The 24,555-nt window shown below is 48.4% G+C and overlaps 1 protein-coding gene across 1 annotated transcript in view; it reads right to left on the bottom strand.

Annotated features, from left to right (window-relative positions):
- Positions 1-9,382: 9,382 nt before the first annotated feature.
- Positions 9,383-24,555, bottom strand: part of PITHD1 (PITH domain containing 1) — a 54,573-nt gene continuing 39,400 nt past the window's right edge. The window contains exons 5-6 of the mRNA XM_078680808.1: positions 13,300-13,408; positions 9,383-9,763 (exon numbers count right to left, since the gene is read on the bottom strand). Of these exons, the coding sequence (XP_078536934.1) occupies positions 9,662-9,763; positions 13,300-13,408 (211 nt within the window). The 3' untranslated portion in view covers positions 9,383-9,661. The remainder of the gene's footprint in view (positions 9,764-13,299; positions 13,409-24,555) is intronic.

Here is a 24,555-nt window from a genome sequence, read left to right as displayed (position 1 = left end):
GATTGCTCCTCTGTGGCGGGCTCAACCGTGGTTCCCTGTTCTCCTGGAAATGGCATGCGCATTGCCATTTCTTCTTCCTCGGAAGCGGAATCTCCTGTTAGATCCGCTTCAGAATCCGCATCCCCTGGTTCAGTCAGGCTCTCTCCTTCTCCTGGCGTGGCGGATTTCGGGGAACGTTGGGCGGTGTCAGGCCTTTCTGCGGACGCTACCAGATTCCTCAGCAACGCCTGGGCCCCAGGTACTCACAAACGTTACAGAGGTTCATGGAAACGTTGGAGTGATTGGTGTGCTCAACGGCAAGTTGATCCGACATCAGCTGATGTCTCTGATTGTCAATTTTTTGGCTTCTCTGTCTTCTGCTTCTGGTTTGGCGTACCGTACAGTCAACAACTTCCGTTCCGCAATTTCGGCGGGCCATCTTCCTGTAGATGGGAAACCTGTGGGGGAGCATCCTCTAGTGACTAAAGTCCTTAAAGGTATTCGAATGGCTACTCCTCCACGTCCCATATATGTTTCTTTATGGGACGTCTCGGTTGTCTTACGTTTTTTAGAAGCTTGGCCGGTCAATTCTTTGTTATCTCGTAAACAACTTTCGGCCAAGCTTACTATGTTGCTGTGTTTGCTTTCCTGCAAGCGGATTTCAGACGTTCGCGCGTTAGATCTTGCTGGACGCAGTTTCACACCTGAAGGGGTTACATTTCGCCTTTCCAGGCGCACTAAAACTAATACTGAGGTTATTTCTTACCCTTCTTTTCCTGCTCGTCCCAACCTTTGTGTTGTCCAATGCCTTAAGGATTATGAGGTGAGTACTTCGCTTCTTCGTTCTGATATGCAAGGTCAATTGTTGATTGCACTGCAAAAGCCCTTCCGCCCCGTTACTCCTGCTACATTGGCTCGCTGGGTACGGTGGCTTATGGGGGAAGCGGGCATTGATGTTTCTGTATTTGGAGCTCATTCTGCTCGCGGGGCCATGGCCTCTAAAGCTTTTTCATTGGGAGTCACTTTGTGGGACATTATGAAAGCTGCTGATTGGTCAACAGATTCTGTGTTTAAGACTTTTTACTTTAAGCCTATTGTTACTGTTGCTTCTGTGGTGTTGGATGAGCTTTAAACAAGCATAATCGGAGCCTCCTGTCCTGAAATAGAATTCAAAATTTGCAAACATTCGTGACAAGAATTTTCAATTCTATTAAGGACTAGGAGGCGAGGATTATCCCACCCGTTGTTTATGCATTGTATTTACTGACAAATGGTTATGCATTGTTCTGTTACAACAATTTCTATTGCCTTGTCTTCTTTCCCACCCTTTTTCAACATGTTCCTGTATATGCTGGACGTGTATTACGGCTTTGTGTCTCTTTTCAGGATCTGATCCCAAGTGACGTGCCTACAGTGCGGCGTGGAGGCTCCTGTTTTCTTCTTTGAGGATTCTTCCTGGTTTCTGCCTTCAGCTGTTGCTGTTTTGGACCTTTCCGTCATTTTCCCTGGACTGGGGTTTGCTTTTGCATTGACTTTATTGAACTGTTTGCTGTTTCCTGGATTTACTCCTCACCAAAGAAAGAGGAAGTGGGATTATCTACATACCTATTTATAGTGCAGACTCTATGGTTATCACCCAAGTGTTTCTGGGTAATGTGGTTTTTACATGACTGCTGGGCATTTCTAAATAAAGAAATGAGACTAGCATAATCCTCGCCTCCTAGTCCTTAATAGAATTGAAAATTCTTGTCACGAATGTTTGCAAATTTTGAACTTCCCCCACACTGGCTCCTCCTCGCACTCAGCGCAGGCAGCCGTAGCAGCAGGAAACGCTCCGCTCTCCGTTCCTGGGCCTTCATTCAGTGACCTGGGTTCATCCTAAAATATTAAGTAAATCTGCCGCCTCTGCTACAAGTGTGGCTCCGAACACTTGAGCCCACCTGATCCTTTTTCACTTGCCTTTAATAGATTAATCGGCTCTGAGTTTCGAACCTGAACAATACAGCTGTTTTTCAAGATACTGGCATTTTAATTCAGCCTTCCCAGTAAGTGCCCCTTTACTCTATGCTGCCCGCGACTAGCTTTCTCACAGAGACCCCACGCACCTGATTTTAATTGGTGCTTTTTCCTTCCTTCCCAGTCTCTATTTCGAACTAACGTGAAGTCTACTGTAGCGCTCCATCGGCTCTTTTCATTTGATGCTTAATCTTACCGCTAAAACACCTGAGTATGTCTCAGATCTGTTAGTCTCATTGTTATGCGCTGTCCTCCCGCTTCTCTCGTAAATTCCCATCCATCCATCCCCCCACTCCATCCATCCCACTCCATCCATCCATCCATCCATCCCACTCCATCCATCCATCCATCCATCCCACTCCATCCCCCCACCCATCCATCTGTCCCACTCCATCCATCCATCCCACTCCATCCATTCCACTCCATCCATCCATCCCACTCCATCCATCCACCCCCCACTCCATACATCCATCCCCCTCTCCATCCATCCACCCATCCCCCCCACTCCATACATCCATCCCCCTCTCCATCCATCCACCCATCCCCCCCACTCCATCCATATCCCCCACTCCATCCATATCCCCCACTCCATCCATCCCCCCACTCCATCCATCCATCCACACCCCCACTCCATCCATCCATCCACACCCCCACTCCATCCATCCATCCCCCCACTCCATCCATCCATCCCCCACTCCATCCATCCATCCCCCCACTCCATCCATCCATCCCCCCACTCCATCCATCCACCCCCCCACTCCATCCATCCATCCCCCCACTCCATCCATCCATCCATCCATCCCCCCCACTCCATCCATCCATTCCCCCACTCCATCCATCCATCCATCCATCCCCCCACTCCATCCATCCATCCCCCCTCTCCATCCATCCCCCATCTCCATCCATCCATCCCCCACTCCATCCATCCATCCCCCCACTCCATCCATCCATCCATCCACCCCCCCACTCCATCCATCCATCCATCCCCCCACTCCATCCATTCATCCATCCCCCCACTCCATCCATCCATCCACCCTCCCACTCCATCCATCCATCCCACTCCATCCATCCCACTCCATCCATCCATCCCCCCACTCCATCCATCCCACTCCATCCTTCCATCCCACTCCATCCATCTCCCCCCACTCCATCCATCCATCCCACTCCATCCATCCCACCACTCCATCCATCCATCCATCCCCCACACTCCATCCCCCCACTCCATCCATCCCCCCACTCCATCCATCCCCCCCCACTCCATCCATCCCCCCCCACTCCATCCATCCATCCCACTCCATCCATCCATCCCACTCCATCCATTCCACTCCATCCATCCATCCCACTCCATCCATCCATCCATCCATCCCACTCCATCCATTCACCCCCCACTCCATCCACCCATCCCCCCCACTCCATACATCCATCCCCCTCTCCATCCATCCACCCATCCCCCCACTCCATCCATATCCCCCACTCCATCCATATCCCCCACTCCATCCATCCCCCCACTCCATCCATCCATCCACACCCCCACTCCATCCATCCATCCCCCCACTCCATCCATCCATCCCCCCACTCCATCCATCCATCCCCCCACTCCATCCATCCATCCCCCCACTCCATCCATCCACCCCCCCACTCCATCCATCCATCCCCCCACTCCATCCATCCATCCATCCATCCCCCCCACTCCATCCATCCATTCCCCCACTCCATCCATCCATCCATCCCCCCACTCCATCCATCCATCCCCCCTCTCAATCCATCCCCCCTCTCCATCCATCCATCCCCCACTCCATCCATCCATCCCCCCACTCCATCCATCCATCCATCCACCCCCCCACTCCATCCATCCATCCCCCCACTCCATCCATTCATCCATCCCCCACTCCATCCATCCATCCACCCTCCCACTCCATCCATCCACCCCCCTACTCCATCCATCCATCCCACTCCATCCATCCATCCCCCCACTCCATCCATCCCACTCCATCCTTCCATCCCACTCCATCCATCTCCCCCCACTCCATCCATCCATCCCACTCCATCCATCCCACCACTCCATCCATCCATCCATCCCCCACACTCCATCCCCCCACTCCATCCATCCCCCCACTCCATCCATCCCCCCCCACTCCATCCATCCATCCCCCCACTCCATCCATCCATCCATCCCACTCCATTCATCCATCCCCCCACTCCATCCATCCATCCCACTCCATCCATATATCCATCACTCCATCCATCCATCCCCCACTCCATCCATCCATCCCCCTCCATCCATCCATCCCCCCACTCCATCCATCCATCCCCCCACTCCATCCATCCATCCCACTCCATCCATCCATCCATCCGTCCCACTCCATCCATCCATCCGTCCCACTCCATCCATCAAACCGTCCCACTCCATCCATCCATCCATCCACCCCACTCCATCCATCCATCTGCATCCATCCCACTCCATCCATCCATCCCCCCCACTCCATCTATCCATCCCCCCCACTCCATCCATCCATCCCCCACTCCATCCATCCCCCCCACTCCATCCATCCATCCCCGCACTTCATCCATCCATCCACCCGACTCCATCCATCCCTCCCTCACCCCACACTCCATCCCTCCCCCGCCCCACACTCCATCCCTCCCCCGCCCCACACTCCATCCCTCCCCCGCCCCACACTCCATCCCTCGCCCTCTTGCCCTGCCTCTATCTCTTGCCCTCCCTCTATCTATCTTTCGCCCTCCCTCTATCTATCGCCCTCACTATCCATCGCATCACCACAGCATCACTCAGGGGCACCACAACATCACTATGCGCTACCACAACATCATTCAGAGCCACCACAACATCAATCTGTGCAACCATTCAACAAAAACTGGTTCAAATATGTTCTCTCAATGTTTCAAACTTTATTACAAATGTCACAAAAAAATGTTAATACTTCACTTCTGTTCTTGTATTTTCATCACAATAAAATACACTAAACATAATCTTTCAAAAAGTTATTTGCAAAAGTTTAAGCTATTGCCATTATACATTACAATAACTTTTATTTAAGTATTAAATATTGAAAAAAATACAACCCATTGTTATTTTTAATATTAATACATCTAAGTCATGTAAATACAACACATATTGCATTACAAATGCTATAGGTGTCACGTTTGCAAAAGTTAACACTATTGGCATTGTAAATGACAAAGTTATTAATTTCGCTATTTTCAAAACGAAAACATAAATAAAAAATTTGTCATTTACAATACTAATACCTCTAACTTTACTAATGCGAGCCCTATTGCATTGCAAATGCTTGTTCTATTGGCAACTGTTGGAAAATGTTTATTGTGTGGGCATTATGACTGGACTTTTGAAAAGCATATTAAGGAAAAGTGATCACTGGTTAACCCCTTCCATGCTCATGACGGAACGGTTCCGTCATGAGCGTCGGTTGAGCTGTGCTCATGACGGAACCGTTCCGTCATGAGCCCATAGGCTCATTAGAACCTTCAGCACAGCGCGAAAATTCGCGCCGCGCTGAAGGGGTTAATAACATACTGTCTCGGCTGCATGTTAAAATTAATTGATGGAATCTATATGAATGTGACTCATGTTTAGATGGAATTTTATAGGGTATTTTAATCATATTAATGTTTTATATGTTACTTTTATGATTTTAAAATGTCTAAAATGAAATAAAGTATATTCTGACCTGATACCAACTTGACTGAGTGTGTGCTAGAATCATGCTAACCAGGCCACAGCACCTGTTTTCTTCCCTAAAACGGTACCTTTGTACCCACAATTGGCAAATCTCTGGGCCACCTGTAAGTCCCTTCTAAAAGGTACCTCAGGTATCAAGGGCCTAGTGACCAGAGAAGGCAACTGAGGGCTGTAGCATGCATTATGCCACCATCAGAGACCTCTCGCCCTAGCACCCCCACCCAGCCAATGCAGACTGGGTGTTTTGATGCAGACCAAACTAAAGAGTCAACATGGCACACATGTGCCATGACCACCAACACTACCTGTGGCATGGGTAAGTCACCCCTCTAGCAGGCCTTAGAGTCCTAAAAGCAGGGTGCACCATGTCCAGTTAAGAGCAAAGCTGCAAGAGCAATATGCCCCTACAGTGCCTGTACCATTTTACTATCAGTGCAGTGAAGCCATTTTGAGTACTTGGGCTGGGAGCTTGTCAACAAAAAATTCACAGGTCCATGATGGCTTTACTGAAGTCTCGGAAGTTTGGTATCAAACTTTCCAGCACACTAACCCCACACTGATGCCTGTGTTGGTTCTAATGAACAAATGCACACAGTGTGCATTTTAGACAAGCCCCCTTGAAACGACAAACTCTGGTGAGGTTCCTGACTTGCTCCCAGCCATCTGAAACCACCAGACAGGTTTCTGGACCCCTGGATAGAGAGCCTTTGGCTCTCTGGGTCCGGGAACAAAGCACATCCTGGGCAGTGGTGTCATGCCTCCTCCCGAAGGATGGGCAGGGTCCTCAAAGAGGGAGCTTTAAAGTTCTGCCACCTTTGTAGCTCCCCCCAGCCTTTTGCTGCTATCAGCTACTGGCTCCCACCGCTTCTGAAGCCAATTTTGGGTGCTAGATCTAGTGGGAAAACCTAGCCTGGAAGGGAGATGTGCCCACCTTTGCCAACCCCACTCCTCCCCTCAGCAGGGTAGGCAAGGTGAAGCACACATCTCTGTTGTTGACATTTTGTAGATGGGTGACCCCTCCTATCTGGAAGAGGCTTATGCCCCCCTCCCACTGGAGAGTGGCATATTAGGAGGTGTAGACACCCCAGGGAAGAGACCCATTGGTCCCCACCTGCACACCCCTGTAACACCCCTAAATCTAGTATTTAAGGGCACCCCTGAACCTTGCCTCTTCAGATGTGACATGCCAACAAGAAGAAGGGCAGAAGAGCCGTGCTGCAGAAGAGGAGAATGACTAGGACAACTGCTTTGACCCCAGCCATACCAGCCTGTCTCCTGCTCTGAACTCCTGTGAGCTGAACCCGGCGTGTCCTACAGCCAGCAGCCTCCAAGAACCCCGGAGACCTGCCCTGCCTTCACAAAGAACTCCTATCTTCTGTCAACACTGGATTTGTCCAACACCAACCCAAGTCAGGACCCCAGATTTGGCCCGATCTGCGAGTCATCAAAACTCTGCACCCGACGCCCATGCATGTTCAGAGATCGAGTGGCCCAATACTCTCACAAGGTCTCTCTGGTGATCCTAACATGTGATCCGGCGTTGGGCGACCTCCATTGACCTTCACCTCCAGCTAATTTCAAAGGGCCCCCCCAACTGTGACCGACACGAAAGGACACCCCTGCATCCGCAGCTCCTGTGACATGAGGTGGCCGACCGACCCATCAACTTCATCCTGCAGTCATTGGTTCCCTTCGTCCAGTCTTCTGGCTCCAGCCTGCAGTCCTTTTCCCGTGACCGACGTCCTCATTGAATTGCATTGGGCTCCCAACACCTCCTAAGCACCCTGCACTCGGCCACCCCGCGCCGCTGGTGGCGTGGTGTCGCTAACCGGAGACCCCCTTTGCCCTGATCTTAACCCTAGGAGCTTGGCTCCGGAGACTGAGGGGCCTTCCCCTGAGCAGTCCCCAACCCAGGTGCCCCCTAGTCCAGTTGGCTAACACTGGCACCCAGCCGCTTGGGGGTGCCCCTCGAGTGCCAACCTGAACCTTGGTTCTACCCCCAAAACTCCCATTCCTTAACCAATTTATTCCCCTGTACCTTAACATGTCGTTTTTCCCATAGGAAATTATTTTAGGTGTTGAACTGTCTTGTACTGCACAAACAGTAATCTATTGCTTGCACAAGAGTTAACCTGCTTACAAATGTGCTGTGTGGTTTAAACTGAATTAGGAGTATGTATCATACCAAATCAGAACTGTAATCTAAAAGTAATCCAAAAGTACTTTACCTGCATTTTTTTAACTGTTTTCTCAACTGCAAAAAGTAAATATTCCTGCGAATCTTGTATTCACTGTCTTGCTGAAAGTAACATTGAATGAAGAGTTTAACCTGCTACTAAGTGAATCTTGGTTCTGAATGTAAAATAACAAAATAAATGTTTATACCAACAATTGGTCTGGAGTCAGTCTTTGAGTGTGTGAAGTCATTTCTTGCCGGAGTGTGTACAACAAATGCTTAACACTTCCCTCCTGATAATCCTGACTTTTTAACCACTCTACCACAAAGGAGAGTAAGGTATAATCTACTTTACCCTCTGCTATACTTCTGGAGATCCACTTGACTCTGTGCACACTATACCGTACTTTGGAATAGAATATACAGTCAGATTCCTACATACACCATGAATGTTTATTTTTATTTTGCTTCAGTTGAGAGTGCAGCCCTGTAGGAACCCTTGGCCGTGGGCCACGCATGCAATGTATTTAGCTTCAATTAACAATGTATTCTACTTTTCAGCAATGTACCGTTTAGTCCAGGGCATCACATTGATTCAACTGCATTTCTATGGTTTATCAAGAAAGCAAATATTTTTGTTAAATTTCAGTTTATCACACTTTTTGTATGTTGTTTATAAGATCAAAATATGATATCAGTTTCTACATTCGAGGATCTTGCTAAATAATATGCAGTTCCCAATATTTCTTTGTATTTGTTTTTCAGGAGTCATTTCCATAACACTTCTACACCAACATCCTCCCTTTCTCCTTACTTCAAGATACCCTAAAGTTCCCTTCCTTAATCCCTCCTGGTAACTCTTTCAACAACTCCCCTTTCACCTATCTAGGATATCTTACTTTTCCCAGATAGGGGATTACAATGACGCAAGTCAGTCACAGTTCCAAGAAGAAATGCTTCATTCACTTCACATCTCATGCTGTGAATTTTATATTTAGTAACAATTTTACAACAAAGTGTCAAGGGTTTAATTTCCATATACCACAGTGTTTAGCGTAAGCATCAGTTTACCAGGTTAGTATTTGTAAATCCTGCTTTAGAGGAGGGCTTGTGGTGCACCACTCTCATTCCGGAGGTGGAGAATGACCAGGAGGGACGACCACCCTTTCTAGCAGGGCGGAGTGATGCCGGCCACTCTTGCTCGTGGGGATCAGTCCAGGTCTACACCACATGTGTAAAGGCTAGAGAAAGATGGGATGTGCCCTTTTTTGTGCATACCTGGAGAATGGCTGAGGGGGCCCATGGAGTGGAGGATAAAGGCTCAAAAGCAGGTCCAAGGGAATTCAGAGACTGGAGCATCGATGTCCGAATCTGGTGAAAGCAGGATCAGAAAAAGATTGGTAACAATAAGAGATTGGCAAGTGAGGGCGCAGACCAGAGGACGAGGGTGCATGATGTGCCAGTTTGGAAATAAGGAGTTTACCACTACCTTTCTTAGCCAGACAATAATTTATTTCAAGAGAAAATTAGCATTCATAGTTTTGGTAAATTTTAATGTCAAATGAAATCCAGTCAATATTCAAGTGTTGCAAACAATGACTGAAGGCACGCATGGGCAAGATGCAACAGTGTTTCCTCTACACCTCCTGTTCCTCACTGCACAGAAGGAGTTATGCACGCTGGATAACCTCTTCAGAATTGAAGACCTGAAGTGCTCAATTAAGAAGGCGACTTCTCGTTTCAAAGATTCAAACTAGCCTTTGCTGGGCTCAGGCAATAAAGTGGCTCTGAGGCATGACCTGTTTTACTGAATGATCAGACGGGTTCGCAGCAGCTTCATAGTTACAGATGACCACTTCTTGCCGCTGAGCCTGAAACAAAGAAGCAAGTAACTTAGTCTGCTGTACCTGCAATTCCTGGACAAACTCAACTAACTACCCTTCGCATATATAGCAATGTTCACTTACCCATTCTCCCTCACCCCAAATCCCAGATCCAATGCTTCTTCCACTCACTCAGTCCAAGACAAAACATCAATCCCTTCTCTCAGCATCAATAGAAGCCCCCACCAATATAAATTACAGCGTGCTTGACCGCTTAATGGAGCAAGCTACCAAGAACATAACTGTCCCACACTGTTGCAGGTACCCGTGCCAATCTAGGCATGCAAGGCACTGCACTATGCTCTGTCTCATCATGGTAAGCCAACCGGTTTCAGGAGCTACGCGCTTTGAGGTTAGCAGTCTTGCATGCAAACCATGTACGAGTTAAAATGGACTTTGCACTCTGCTTTCTTGCAGTAACTAATAATACGGAAAAAGCAGGTATGGAGAAAAGATATTGGGTTGCCTCCCTTCATGTACCACGAGAATGTTCAATCACATATCTATGTGAAGCTGTTTACTTTTTGTGAAAACTAGTGCTGGTTATTTACCTAGCTGCCATTTCAATGGCTGTTTTTGAGGTCATTCTGGTATGAATGGGCTTGGTAGGAGCCTCATTCGGAGACCGAATATTCAGATACGCTAGTCCTTCTAACCCCATAAAATAGGTTACAATAGTGTGGCAGGTTAAGGTTACCTGGTAGCATAAACCTTGAATAGGATGTTCTGCTTCAAGATACCTGGTAGTGTAAACCTTCATAAGCAAAAGGCACTGCCTAATAGTTTCAAGGCGGAGATTAGTGGGAGGGGACAACTAGATCTTCAGGGATAGGTCCCACATAGGCCACCTAGAAGAATCAGTCGGGTACAAAGTTGCTTGGGGCTCTGGGACTTCCGTGGTCTGCTGTGGTTGTTTCACTAGTTAGGTTTCAAAAGAAGGAACTTTCCGCACTGCATCCTGGAAAGCTGCTGGTCAGCTGTATCGCAGGTGGGCATAGCCCAAAGCTTGGGAGTCCCTTCTCAGTCATAGGTGTCTATCTTAGACCCGAGAGACCCCAACTTGCAACAGGGTATATTGAAGAGTATGTAGAGGTGGAGGACTGACCATCAGAAATAACAGGTACCAGGTGTAACCAAAGGAGCTCCATCTCGCCGAGCAGTGACCGAAAGTAAGAAGTGAAACTGTATAAACTCCTTCCTTGAACTCCGCAGCCCTTATCCTACTCCAACTTTCAGCAGCCTTCAACACCGTCTCCCACGGCACTCTCCTCGCCAGACTACACGATACCGGAATACAAGGACCAGCCCTAGACTGGATTCGATCATTCCTCACCGGAAGAAGCCAAAGAATTAAGACTGCCATCCTTCCTATCCGATCCCACGAAAATCACCTGCGGAGTCCCACAGGGGTCATCACTTAGCCCGACACACTTCAACATCTACACGACCCCCCTGGCCACCATGGTCCAACAACACAGCATCAACATCGTATCCTACGCTGTGACACCCAGCTCATCCTCTCCCTCACCAAAGACCACACTACCACCAGACTCAACTTCCAGATTAGAATGCAGGACGTCGCTGTCTGGATGACCAACAGCTGCCTAAAGCTCAACGCCGAGAAGACAGAAGTCCTCGTCGTCGGAACCACTTCATCATCATGAGGCACCACCTGGTGGCCGACTGCCCTCGGAAGCCCCCTGACCCCTGCAGACATCGCCAGAAACCTCGGCATCATACTTGACTCATCCCTAACCATGAACCGACAGGTCAACGCCGTCACCTCCAGCTGCTACAACACCCTCCGCAAGACCCTCAAATGGATCCCCACAGAATCAAGGAAGACAGTCACCCACGCACTCATCACCAGCAGACCGGACTATGGAAATGCTCTCTACGCCGGCATAAACAAGTCCCTACTCAGCAAACATACAGACGATACAGAAAACCGCTGCCAGACTCGTCCTCGGCATCCCCGGTACAAACACATCAGCAAACACCTATGATGGCTCCCCGTGGAGAAAATAGTCACCTACAAAATCCTCACCCACGCCTACAAATGCCTACACAACACCGGACCCAAATACCTCAATGACAGAATCAACTTCCACGTACCCAAAAGAAACCTCCGAACTGCCAACCTCGCACTGGCCGAAACCCCCCGCTTCCACAGAGCAGGCAGAAGATCCTTCTCTCACATTGCAGCCAAAACATGGAATGAACTCCCAGCAGACATCAGACGTGCCCCCTCTCTAAACACCTTCAGGAAGACTCTGAAGACCTGGCTCTTCGGCTAACCAGATCTGTGGAGCCCCTCCCACCCACCAGCGCCTTGAGACCCCCACGGTTGAGTAGAGCTCTTACAATCCCCTGATGATTGATTGTGCAGTGTACATTGTAATAGGATTAGCTTCCACCCTGTCCCCTCAGACCTACATTATTGTGCAACTGGGTTATAGGAAACATTATTAATGTCCAGTTCAACTCTACACTTTTGTTAGTGAGCAGCAGGAACAAGGAATACTGGCCCATATGTGGGCAGAATTATTTTTAGTGTTTATCTTTTCCAGCCACAAATCGTGGCAGGCAAAGACAAAAGTGTGCAAAGTGTTTAAATCCTTCAGTCCGACTTTTCATCAACCTGTTTCACTACTAACTCTCACATTTCCTACAGTGACATGGGGTTTCATAATGCCTGTCCATGCTACATTACATTACCAGTTGAAGTACTAACGTATGCACATGCATCTGTCCAATGGGCATATGTCGCATGACAATATTCATGGGCTCCCACCCTATTTTGTTTTAAAGAGGTAAGGGGGCTTTTTCATACTTTGGGTACAGAACAAGGGCCTGTCACCCATTATAGCCATGTTTGAATATTACCAGCTTGCAACCAGCTGCGCTCATTCCGGCTCACAGTCCTCCTGCCAATACTTGCTCACACCAGCCCTTGCATGATCAAATTTACTGAAACTTTGTCTGCAGGCAGTAATACTAATGCATCTGCATACTCAAAGCCACACCTAACCACCCACACAGTCATACTCCACCCAGTCTCCGACATCTCTGCATAGCCTCACATAGAGCCTGTGCCTACTTATCGCCAGCTTCTGCTCAAAACCCATTAGTGACCATCGCAAAACAATCATCACTGCCCAATCCACTATCAACCACTCATGTCTGCTCACAACCAGCTTGTCTACTTACGACTGAAGAGTTAATTCCCATTCAGTCACCACAACACAACCACTGTATCAGGTTCCTGCTCAAAGGCTACCTCTGGCTTGTCCTGATCACAGTCCTGTTTTTTCCCCATTAATTCACCACAACTAGCCTGTCACCACACAGCAACCTCAAGCCAAGAAGTCACAAAGACTCTCAGGCACAAAAGAATTTCTTTACTCAAGGTCACCAAAACGTGTTCCTCCCTGCAACCCCCCACAACCCGTCTTTCTTCACCTGCACTGTGCTCCCTTTCTGTGGATTACCTCTGGACCTCACATATATACATTGTCACTTACCTCTGTCCATTCGCCCCTCAGGCCAATGTACAGGATCTTCGTTTGTTCTGCTCCAAAGTTTTTAGATATATGAATAGAAAGATGATGAACGCTTGAAAAACGTGCAATTCTGAAAGAAAAATGTAAAGGTAGTATCAAAAGTACTGCAAACAGCCCCACTGTTTATTAACCAGAACAAAACTTAAGGGTCCCAATGAGTAAACCAATGGCTTGTTGGCTTACGCATATAACTTTTCCCCTTGGTAATCCATTAATGGATGTAAACGCCTTCATAAGGTATAGATGCTAAAGAATTGTTTTGGATTAGATTTACTTCAGTGGCCGGGCCTTTCATACTGCTTACACAGTGTCAGGTAGAGTTAGCAGTAAGCAGGTATTTAAAGGAAAAAAGAGTCACAGCCTCACACGATTTAGAGATAGATTATGAAAAATATAAATGGTAGAAATAATGGACACCAAAATCAGCAACTTCACTTGTCAGTGTTAGATTCAATGTTTCTCGAATCAAGATGATGTGAGGTGTTGTCTAAGACCTACAAAAAACAAGAGAGGGAGTAAAGAGGTAGTGTTCTTAATGGGCACTTGAGGTGGAAATCCATATAAAACACAAGGATCCACCAGTAGATGGGTTTCTTTCAGTGGAAGTTCTCTCATTGGTTAGAGTGTGTCTCCTACATTGGTTGGAAGTACACAGTGTTTGCTTAAATATCCCTCACACACCAAAAGGGCCTTTGGTGTCATGCTTCATCATGGGGGTCTTCCCGTCCCACTGTGGGATAGGGTGTGCTATGACCTCGACTACGCGGGAGCACTGATCTTCAGTACTATGTGTAGTGTAGGAGTTTGTGAGAGGAATGGTCAAGGGTGAGTGAAAAAGTGAAATAAAAAAGGACCCGGCCCCTGTGGACTGAAAACCTTTAATATTCCCTGGAGCTGGTCCTATTAAAAGCAGTGGGTTGGAGATGTCCTGCATTAATGTGCAGATACTCCTAATCAAGTCAACATGTTTCGAAGCTCTGGGGCTTCTTCATCAGGACTTTAACTGATCCCTTCTATTCTCATTATGTTAACGAGATTGATATTGATAAAGTGAAATTAGTGATATGTACAAATAAGTGAGGATGCAAGTAATCATGCAGTGCAGCAAGTAATCATGCACTGTATACAATTCCCTTTTGGTATTCTAATTGTTAATTTAGTTTTTTAGGAGACATTGCTCCATGAGCCTCAAGAACGGGTAGGAAGGGTGTCACAACTGAATTAGTTTTGTGGACACTGCCTTGCTCAATTAAACGGAGCCGTAGGTAGGCGTATAATTGAGCGAGGCAGTGTCCACGAAACTAAAAAGGAATTGTTGGGGATTCGAAACGCGTTAGCTGTTGTGTGGGGGACGGTAGAACAGGGTGTGCCATGAGGAGACTGAATAGAAATTATTTCCCCCTTGTTCTAGGTTGTCAACACCCTTAAGTAGGATATGCATCCCCACCCTCCCACAGGCAGGATAGTAGACATGCCTCTTTGAATTATCAATTGTCCGCCTTGTGTTTTCAGTGCAAATGCAGGACTGGTTTATTTTCAGGCTGGCACACATAATTTATCGATGTTTGTCTTGTGATCATTGGTTTGTTGTATATAGTTGTCACAAATAACGTTTGGTATTATGTATGTGTTGTATATATTGTCTCACAAAAGAAATGGTTCTAAATCACACATACAAATGTGTTGCAATTGTGTGATCTACTAATGTGGTGTTTCCTTTTAAAAGACATGTCCAATTGATTTATGAATGTCTTTTTGAATTATCAAAACTAAGCAGAATAAATGCTCAATAACCTACGGACAAGTGGTCTCGACTTCATCGCGAATATTTATTAAAAAACCTCACTGGACACCTTTCTGTGATTTCCATATTTGGGTGGTCCAGTCTGGGGAGTACAGGACCCAAGCCTTCCTTGTTTTCACTGCTTGGAGTAAGTGAGCTGCTCCACGGCCGTTCATTGCCGCCCGCGGTCATCACTGCCTTGATGCTGTGGAATCGCTCCTGAGCTCACTCCACTGCTCACTATCCTTGGAATTAGGGTGACCAACTGTCTGTAAATTTCACAAACCGTCCGTTACGTATGATGTCTGTAAGGCATCCATAATTTGGGGTCCCCAAATTACGGACGACTTACAGACATAATTCTGAAATCAAATTGGGGAATTTCAGGACAGTATGCTGCTCTCCTGAGAGTAGCCCCATGAGTGTAAAAGTTTCCACTCTGGGCCTCTCACAATTATGTTTCAATCTGTAGGTTGAGGCTACCTTCAGCAGCCCTCTCCCAGACCTCGCAAAGACTGTGGACTGGCCAATTGTCATTCTGACACTGCAGATGATTATCACAGATAGAATAACAATGGGCCCTATTATAGTGACAGCATGTGGTGGGACTTCTGCATCAGAGTAGGGCAAGGCATTCTGCTTTTGTCTTGGTATGGCAAATTAAATACTGTCAGAGGCAGAGCATTCATTTGTGCAAAACCTCCATCTATAGGTCAGTTACCACATTGTTAAGGTGGATATCGGAATTGATAACCACTTTTAAAATAGTATTCCGTTCAGTTTCTAATGTCCCTGAAAATATTATCCCTTAATAAATATAAGGTGCAAGGTAAAATAATTCTGAGTAAAAATGAATACAATAGGCTATTCAGCGAAGTGCTTCTTAATGTCATGGGACAGGAACAGCGTTTTCACTGTACATTTAAAAGTAAGATTTAAACATACAAATAAAGAAATACTATATAATGTTTATTGTTACATTAGCACTAAGTGCCTGATGTCGCTTTGCAAAGCTGCGCGCATACTGAAAAACTGTGAAGTGCACGATTGTCTCAACCTTATATAAACTTATTTTGACTTGTACCTATTTTGGTTGTCTATTTACCTATATACTATTGTGCGACCTCCTCTGATATGTCTGTAAAACGTATGTTTTGTCGCAAATTTTGGTCCTGAATTTTGACCTTCTGTCCTGAATTTTTGTCCTGAATCTTGACCCTTTGGCCTGAATTTTTACACTGACCGTCCAGAATTTGAACTCATGCCAGTTGGTCACCCTATTTGGCATAGCATGGCAGTCGTTTGTACGATCAATCAAGGTCCACAGGTAGAAGGACACCATGACCAAGACAAGGCAGCAGCACATCTGATCCAATGCATAAATAGGCGAGGAGAGAAGGGAGGCGTTCCCTGAATGGTGCCTGGGGGTACCCCCTAAGTATTCCCAGAGACCTCCAAAAATCCACTGAGAATCACAGATGAGGCCACCTGCGCTCATGCCCTCCCATGCCAGCTACTGTGTACCAGCAGCAGGCAAACCCTGCCAGTTTAAGAGGGTGAGAAAAGGATTCGCTGGTAGCTGGTTCCAGCCTTTGCTGAGGTGGCAGCTGCAACTGGTGCCCCTGGCACCAGGCTTGCGGCATAACAGCTCACTCCAAGGGGGCACCCAGGCCCCCTGACACATCTCTGACAAGCCCCAGAGGGCCAGAGTGGTGGGACACTACTGTAGAAAATCCAGGCAAACAACCACCAGTAACCGGGCATCTAAGCACATCTTTGTGGAACCTTCATCACGATAAATGAGGTTAGGAAAGTCCAGGTCCACGGCGTATGCTGGCACCAGAAAAAGGAAACACAATGTCACGTCCGATGGTGGGTGTAGGGACTGGCTGGTCACGGTCAAGTGTTTATAAATAATGTGTTTCCACCATCCACTCCTAGAGGGCTGGTTTCCACACTCACCCATTCATCCATCACAGGTCATGTGACCCAACCAATAAACGCGGCCAGGCAGTAGACAGAAGGACTGCGACAGTCAAGGGAAAGGATCGCAAGCGAGAAGAGGGGGGGGCATTCAAAAAGTAAGAGCTGAAGCAGCGCGACGAGAATATGTTCCCCGTACGCCCTCAAAGTATAGAAAGGCCAAGTAATGCATGCGCTTGCTAGGAAAGGGAGTAGCTGCCACAGGGAGAGGAAGAATTCTGTTAGCATCCCAACCACAGGAGAGTGGTAAAGAAATGAGGCCACTTTGGCCCGAATCTGAGAGGCGGCTTCTGCTGCAGTTGTTAAAAAAAGAAAACCACTTACCCTGGAGTGGGGTGCTGTGAGAGGCCGCACCCATGTGGGCGAAGTTACCCATGGCATCAAGGCAGCTGCCGATGCTGTGAGGAGTGCCTGGCACCGGCATCTGTAGTCTAAGGGAACACCTGCGTTGGAAGTACCCTTCCACTAGGCGGGTCAGAGCGGCGCACCAGCCTGGGCAAGCTGCTACATGTGGGAAAGGTGCAGGCTGTGTGGAAGAAGCAGTGGCAGCACCACCTGGCGGTGTCTCACGACGTCGGATCATTCAGTGGAAATGGTGGCCAGGGCGCCTAGTGCAGCCCTCGTGGCACGAGCCAGTGGTGTCTCCAGGCATGCCTCGCCCCATGATACTACGCACCAACCAAGGTCTGCAGGCTCAGGGGCGGCCTTCGGCATGTGCAAGCTGTGCACCTGCACAGGGCCACCAAACCCCAGGGGCCTCCACGCCAATATATATCCTTAATATAATAATCCTCTGAGGATGAATACATATTTGCGTGGCGACCCCTGGCAGGGATTTGGCGGCCTCCGGCTCTGTTCCACATCCTAACACCCTGACCCCCATTCCCCCCCCTCCCCCGAGCTACGGGGTGCTCTCTGCACCGGGCCGCCATGAGCCTAGAGCCGCCCCAGGCAGGCTGGTGAGGAATGGCTGTCTCGCAGCATCTGTGCCATTGGAGCCTGTCTTTGAAGTGACTGGAGTACCGCACTAGGCGGTAAGAGTGTGAAAAAGAAGCAGTAAGGTGAATGAGAAAGCTGCCATCGGAAAGTTGCAGCCCGCAGAGACCCTGTCACTCTGCTTTGTTTGGAGGCCTACATCCCCTCTCAGAGAGGCGGTGCTGAAGGGATTATCGAGGAGAGAGGCTGCCAGTGCCTATGAGGTCTGCAGTGACACCTTGAGAGAGAATACTACAGTGGCCACTGCAGCAGTTAAGGACACCTGTGGGGAGAGAAAAGCACCTGCAGCGCTGTGTAGGCTGCCCTGGCAGTGTTGGCAGCGAGTGCCAAGACAAGAGGATGCTATGAGGTCAGTACGACCCTGCTTGGGGCAGAGTGAGAGGGGGACAGACTGGGCACCCCAATAGTGGGAAATGCTCAAAGAAGCGCACACCAGGAAAGCTGCCAAGAGAATGGTGACAGCAAAAGGGGGTGCATCAAAGGCAGCAGAGGAGAGTGGTAACCACTGTAAATGCAGCATTGACAGCTGCCATGCCTGCCGGAGATTACTGCAGCGCAAAGATGGGTGCTGTGGTCCTGAACTGCCGTAGGGCTAGCACTAAGAGCGCACGAACTGGCAAAGAGGTTGGGCAAGAGTGTATCATATCCCACCCGATGTGGGAGGACTGTCATGGGCAGAGAAGAAACTGTATTGACCCATGGCACCACAGCAGTGTCAGGCCAAGATGACTGGCAGGCATTTTGAAAAGAAGATCTGTAAATCCCCGCAAGTACAGCCACAGACAGCCACAGATTGGTTCCCCCAGAGAAGTTGGGAAGAGCGTTGGCAGGAGGAAAGAGGCCCCAGAAAAGCTAAAGTAGCAGGCGATGAGCACCCACTGCAGTCGTATACCACCATCATGTTCAGGAGAGCGCTGATTGCGCCCCCAGTGGCAAAAGGACGCCACCACAAGAGGAGGAACCAGGTGCGCAAGGCATCTGCAGAAGGCACACCCAAAGAGAAGCACGGAGGGCGCAAAGTCAGAAGCGTGCCGTACACCGCACCAGAAAAGCTGACTGCATGGGCATACGCCCAGGAGTGAGAGCCCTGTGAGGAAGTGGGCCCGTATCGTAACAGGGTGTGAGAGACCTTGCATGGTCTTGCCTGAGTGGAGGCAGGAGCGAGCGCTATGACAGCATAGCCTTGAGGTGCAAGGAGTGCGTCCTCAAATGAAGAGGAGACCCGTGAGAGGTCCACGAACAGAAGACCTGTGTGAGATCTATGAAGACAAGACCGGTGACAGGTCTACGTAGGGAGGATCTATGAGAGGTCCACAACCCGAAGAAGTTTCCGGTCCTACAGTTAGGACACTACGTGACCTGGAATGTCCAAGTGAAGTGCACGCCAAATGGAGAGGCCTGGTCCTGGAGGAAGAGAAGAAGAACAGAAGATGGAAGGGGAGAAGAAAAGTGTGGCACAAGACCACAGCACTAAAGCATGAAGAAAAAGGAAGAAGAATTGAATGGTGTGTAGGAGACACCTGGAACACCACAAAGTACAGAATACGAACTGTGAGTGTTATTGCAATTAAGTGCATCCCTAAGAATACCCAAAGAGCACTGAACATCTAAGGTGGAGTACTGTACCTATGTAACACCCAGAGGTCAATGAGGCATATTTGGCGCCGTGAGTGGCTGGCCGCTCACAAACCAGCTTTGTGCACCAGTGAACCTGAAGCCTGCTGTGAGAGCAATCTCAACCATTGGAACATCCACCCTTGGGATTGCACAGAAGGCTTGAATGTGGCCCTGTTGGGAGTTCTTCAGTGACGTATTAGCAATGTCTATAAGAGGCCTGCAGCCCATGCAGGCCTGTGTCAATCCAGGGGCAAGGGCAGTATCTCTCTGATGCCATACTATAGGTACATGGAAGAATCGCCACCAGTCTCACCTTCAAGTCACTCGCTCCGCCTCAAGGGTAGTTGTTCCAAGGGCGGTGTACTCCTGCAATCTGGACTCTGGTGCACAGACATCCGGACTTCCTTTACACTGCCAAGGTTAAGTTCCGAAGAGCTCTCAAAACCCACTTGTTCCGTTCAACACTTGTGTAGCTGTTCTAGTTAGGCCTCCTCAATGTCTCTCACCATAGCGCGGGGACACGCCGATGCGCGTAACCAGGCGCTTTAGAAACTTCCTTAATAATAAAATAAAAAAAAGGGCGTCAAGGAATTTCCATGAGGGGCGTCCCGCCAAGAGAGATGTGTCTGCAGTCGCTCCACAGCAGGTATCCGGAAGCAACAAAAGCAAGCATGGAGACTGGGTCACCACCAAAGACTGCCCCATAGATGTCTGTGCACCAGAGTCCAGATTGCAGGAGTACACCGCCCTTGGAACAACTACCCTTGAGGCGGAGCGAGTGACTTGAAGGTGAGACTGGTGGCGATTCTTCCATGTACCTATAGTATGGCATCAGAGAGATACTGCGCAGTCCACACAGTCCCATTGAAGCCCGGTGAAGAGGACCACAGGGGACTCACGTGAGAGAGGAATCCGGATAAGAAAGCTGGATCCTGGTGAGAGAGGGAAGCTGGAAGTTGCTCCACCATCGGGCAGCTGGAAGCACTGCGGCAACTGAGGTAGATTCTTCGACAGGCTCCGGTACGTCATCTGCCTTTGGAGGATTGCTATCGATGGAGCTAGCGCGCCTTTGAACATGTATCAGCAACAGACTTCACTATTGCTCCATATGCACCCTCACAGGATCACTGTAAATAGACTTCCACGCAGTGAGACCAGGTGGGACAAGACCCTCAGTGCCCAGATACGACTAACAATTTGGACTAGCGAGCGAGAAATCCGGACTTCCTTTACACTGCCATTCGAGCTTAGAGTAGTCTGGTTAAAATGACGGAGACGTGCCATGATGCATGGTGGTCCCAGCTGCACCGTAGACCTGAATGGACTCAGTTGAGTTCTTGTTTTGTCATTTTGTTCTCTCCCACAGGTTGGATTTGTTGTCTTGGTTTTAATAAAGGTTGCGAGGGGTGTAGTGACCAGCTGGTCACAGTCTAGTGCTAATAAGTAATGTGTTTCCACCAGCCACTCCTCTTAACCGCATCAACGAGGTGCAGATTTACCCGGTGCGCTGAAGATTTCAAAAACCCGCGGTACATGACGAGCTGAGCTCGTCATGAGCGTACGAGAGGTGTACCTCATGACGAGCTGAGCTCGTCATGAGCGTCGAAGGGGTTAAAGGGCTGGTTTTCACACTCAGGCAGGGCAACAGCAGGCCTTCACGCCGAGGAGAGGCATTAGAAAGATATCAGACTTCTTCAGCATGCTCAATTCGCCAAAAGCAGCAAATACTTTTAAGTCACTGGGAGTAGGGTTGGGGGTGGATGGGTGGGGTGAGGAGACTTGGTTGGTTAAAAATAAACTAATTTCTCAGGAGGCAATTGGAAATAGCCACCATTCCCTGGACAGTAACTGCTTACTGTCGAGCTTGTCCGAGTTCCAAGTCCAGGGGACACTGATGGCAGCCCTAAGAGGTTGACGTGGGCCATTGAGGAAAGTGGCGGAGGTAATAAAAATGAAATAATGGCAACTAGCCCTGCTATCTGGCCTTACCCACTGTCGCTTACCATAGTGGTTGCAGGAAAGGGTATAGGCTCCCAAAAAAGGACACCGACTAGGAACAGGGAGGGCTGAATGTGTACCCATGCCTATGAACCACAGTGCGCAGAGGGCATCAAGAAGTCCAACTATGCCCGCCACCTGGCCAGATAAAAATGCAGACTACTCTGAAACATTAAAGCCAGACGCACCCCCATTACATCGGAGTTCATTACTATCCCTATTTCCAGTGTACAGGGAAGCACACACTTTCCAAACTTCCCCCATGGATAAGTAAAGTAAAGTCCACATTTGTAAAGCGCACAATCACCCGTAAGGGTCTCTAGGCGCTGGGGGGCCGTCGGGAAGATGGTGCTGGGCTAACCTGCCGCCGGAGCCGGGGATCGAACCGTGGTCCCCAGATTCCAGCGTCAGTCGCCCTGGCCGCGGCGCCACACCTCTTAGGAGAAGGTTAAAGATACTAGAACAGCCCAGCCTGGAACTTTAGCCACTGATACCAATATTGAGAATGACCACCTCAGGAACACCAGATGCCCAATTATTAATCTGACCCACGGACTTCAGGGCACCCAGCAAAGAATGGGACTTAGTGTGGTGAGTGTGGTTATAGCAGGCAGAACATGATGGATTCCAGTCTACTTTGTGGTGCTATCCTAGACACCATACAGGCAACCGTTAAGGCGCTTATTCATCAAGTAGATAAAATGGAAATATAGTTGACCTATTAATTACCTTTCGCGGTATTTAGATCAGGCATTGACGACAAGCTTCAGCATCTCAACAATCTAATAACACATGTGCAATTGGACAGACAAGGGTAGAAACTTTGCACTATGTAAATGTGGAGAAATCATTATCAAACTGGCACAGCAACCGTCATTACTCAATGGAAGCCTAGCGGACGTCAGAGCGGTCCCTCAAACCAACATGAGGGTGGGGCGCCAGGCTGCCCATGAAGGAGAAAGACCCCAAGTATCGAGCTGCGGCAGTGAGGACGCTGTAGTCATTATCACATATGCTAGGAACCTTGGCCCAACCTCAGCGTCAAAAGCTCCTCAAGGAAAGAAATTTTCAAAGGCTTCGCCCGATACACCTGAGCACACAGCTGGAAAGGAAAGCATAATGTCATGCCTATCAAAATGCGAAACGAAGTAAGTGTGTAAAGGCGGGAACAAGGTCAAGCTAGATCAACATTGGAATTATCAGCGCGAGAAGCCTTGCAGGTCGTAAAGACTAAGGGAAAGAATGAAAACATTGGAGTCTCACGTGAAGTTCACAAAACCTTGACGAAACCAGCAGCCATTTGCCAACCAGAGTCATCATTAGGAACTTTGGAAGCTCATGCAGGCATCAAATCTAGAGACTCATGGAAAGGAATAGATAAACTTGCTGATGAGTCTTCAGGGCATGAAGGGTCACAGACGGTTAGGCGTGACGATCAGGAGGTTGGATCAAGCCCGGACTACCGAGGCCCTGATCTTGACCTGCCCACCTTGGAACCATATATTGGACCCTTAGAAGAAACTTCGAAGTTAAGATCCCCCATAAATGGCATTGGGTACTGCAATAACCACATAAGAGATACGGATATGCAACTAAGCATCAAATCAACAGGGGTGTAAGGGTCAAGAAATGGTGTCGCCAGTAGGTCAGTGTCCTGGGAATCCAAAGGAGTGGAGTCACACACCACTCACTATCCGAGTCTTGAGTGGATCCCATTATTCTCTGCAAGGGGGAATCACGATACCTTAAACTGCTTGGTCATCCTGAAGATGATCACAGAGCTACCAGGGCTATCCATGGGTGGCTTCAGAAGACATATTTTCAATTAAATTCCTTCTCGGCGTAGTCAGTCAGATCACCTAGGCCACTCTATTCACGTTTAAAATGCCAGGACTCCACTCAGAACTTTTAGTAAGAAAAGACCTGCTGAGGACCTCGGGTATCAAAATATCACAGTTTCAAGACCAAATATACCTACCTATTCTACTGAACAAAGACGAAAGGACCAATGAGAAAATATTTACTAGCTCGATACTTAAAGGCTCAGTAGTACCGTCCCCCCTCAGGTGCACAACAATGGCTAATTATTAAAAATCAAAGAGACCCATACTGTGGAGAGGCGCAGAACCCTGGAGAGGCAGGAGCCATCATCCAACTGGGGCAGGCCTCCCTCTGTCTCATCATAATCACAAAGGTGGGATTGAAGCCAAATTAAGACTGTCAACACAGCAAACGCAAATGACAATCTTCGGATCTGTTCTTGGAATGTGGGGGGCTTAACTGCTAAAAAGGAAGGCCCAGACCTGATACAGGACAGGAAAAAAGTTAACATAATAGCTCTCCAGGAGACATAGACCATAACGAGCATCCTGCTCATTGGATTAGTGGAGCACAAGGTCTGCGCACAGAAATTAAACAAATATGGCAGGACCACAGAAGGTTTATTAGTCTACATCAATTCAAGCATATTGATAAGAGTTAAAAGCTTGGTTATGCAAGACCCACAGATACAGGCACTGGTGCCGGAAGGGTGGTCCTAACACGTGGTATCCCCCTTGATGCTAGTCAACATTTACATCAAGACCAGAGGCAAGGAGACCTCAGTTGAGAGGTTGATTGACCAACTAACTGCCTTGAAAAGCGAGCATGTAGTATCAAACTATCGAGTAACTTGAGATTTCAAAATAAATATTTTCCAAAAGGCTGAAGATTCTCCAGAAGAAGAGGTAAGAATTGCCTCGCCTAGCATATTACCAGAGCAAATCTATCCAGAGACAAGACACCAGATAAAATAGGTTGAAGATTACTAAGAGCCCGTGAACATGCAGGGTTGGCAATCC

The sequence above is a fragment of the Lissotriton helveticus genome, chromosome 3_1 (assembly GCF_964261635.1).
Source record: "Lissotriton helveticus chromosome 3_1, aLisHel1.1, whole genome shotgun sequence".
Lineage (NCBI taxonomy): Eukaryota > Metazoa > Chordata > Amphibia > Caudata > Salamandridae > Lissotriton > Lissotriton helveticus.
The sequence above is the reverse complement of the archived record's forward strand: the minus strand, read 5'-3'. Positions and strand labels throughout refer to the sequence as shown.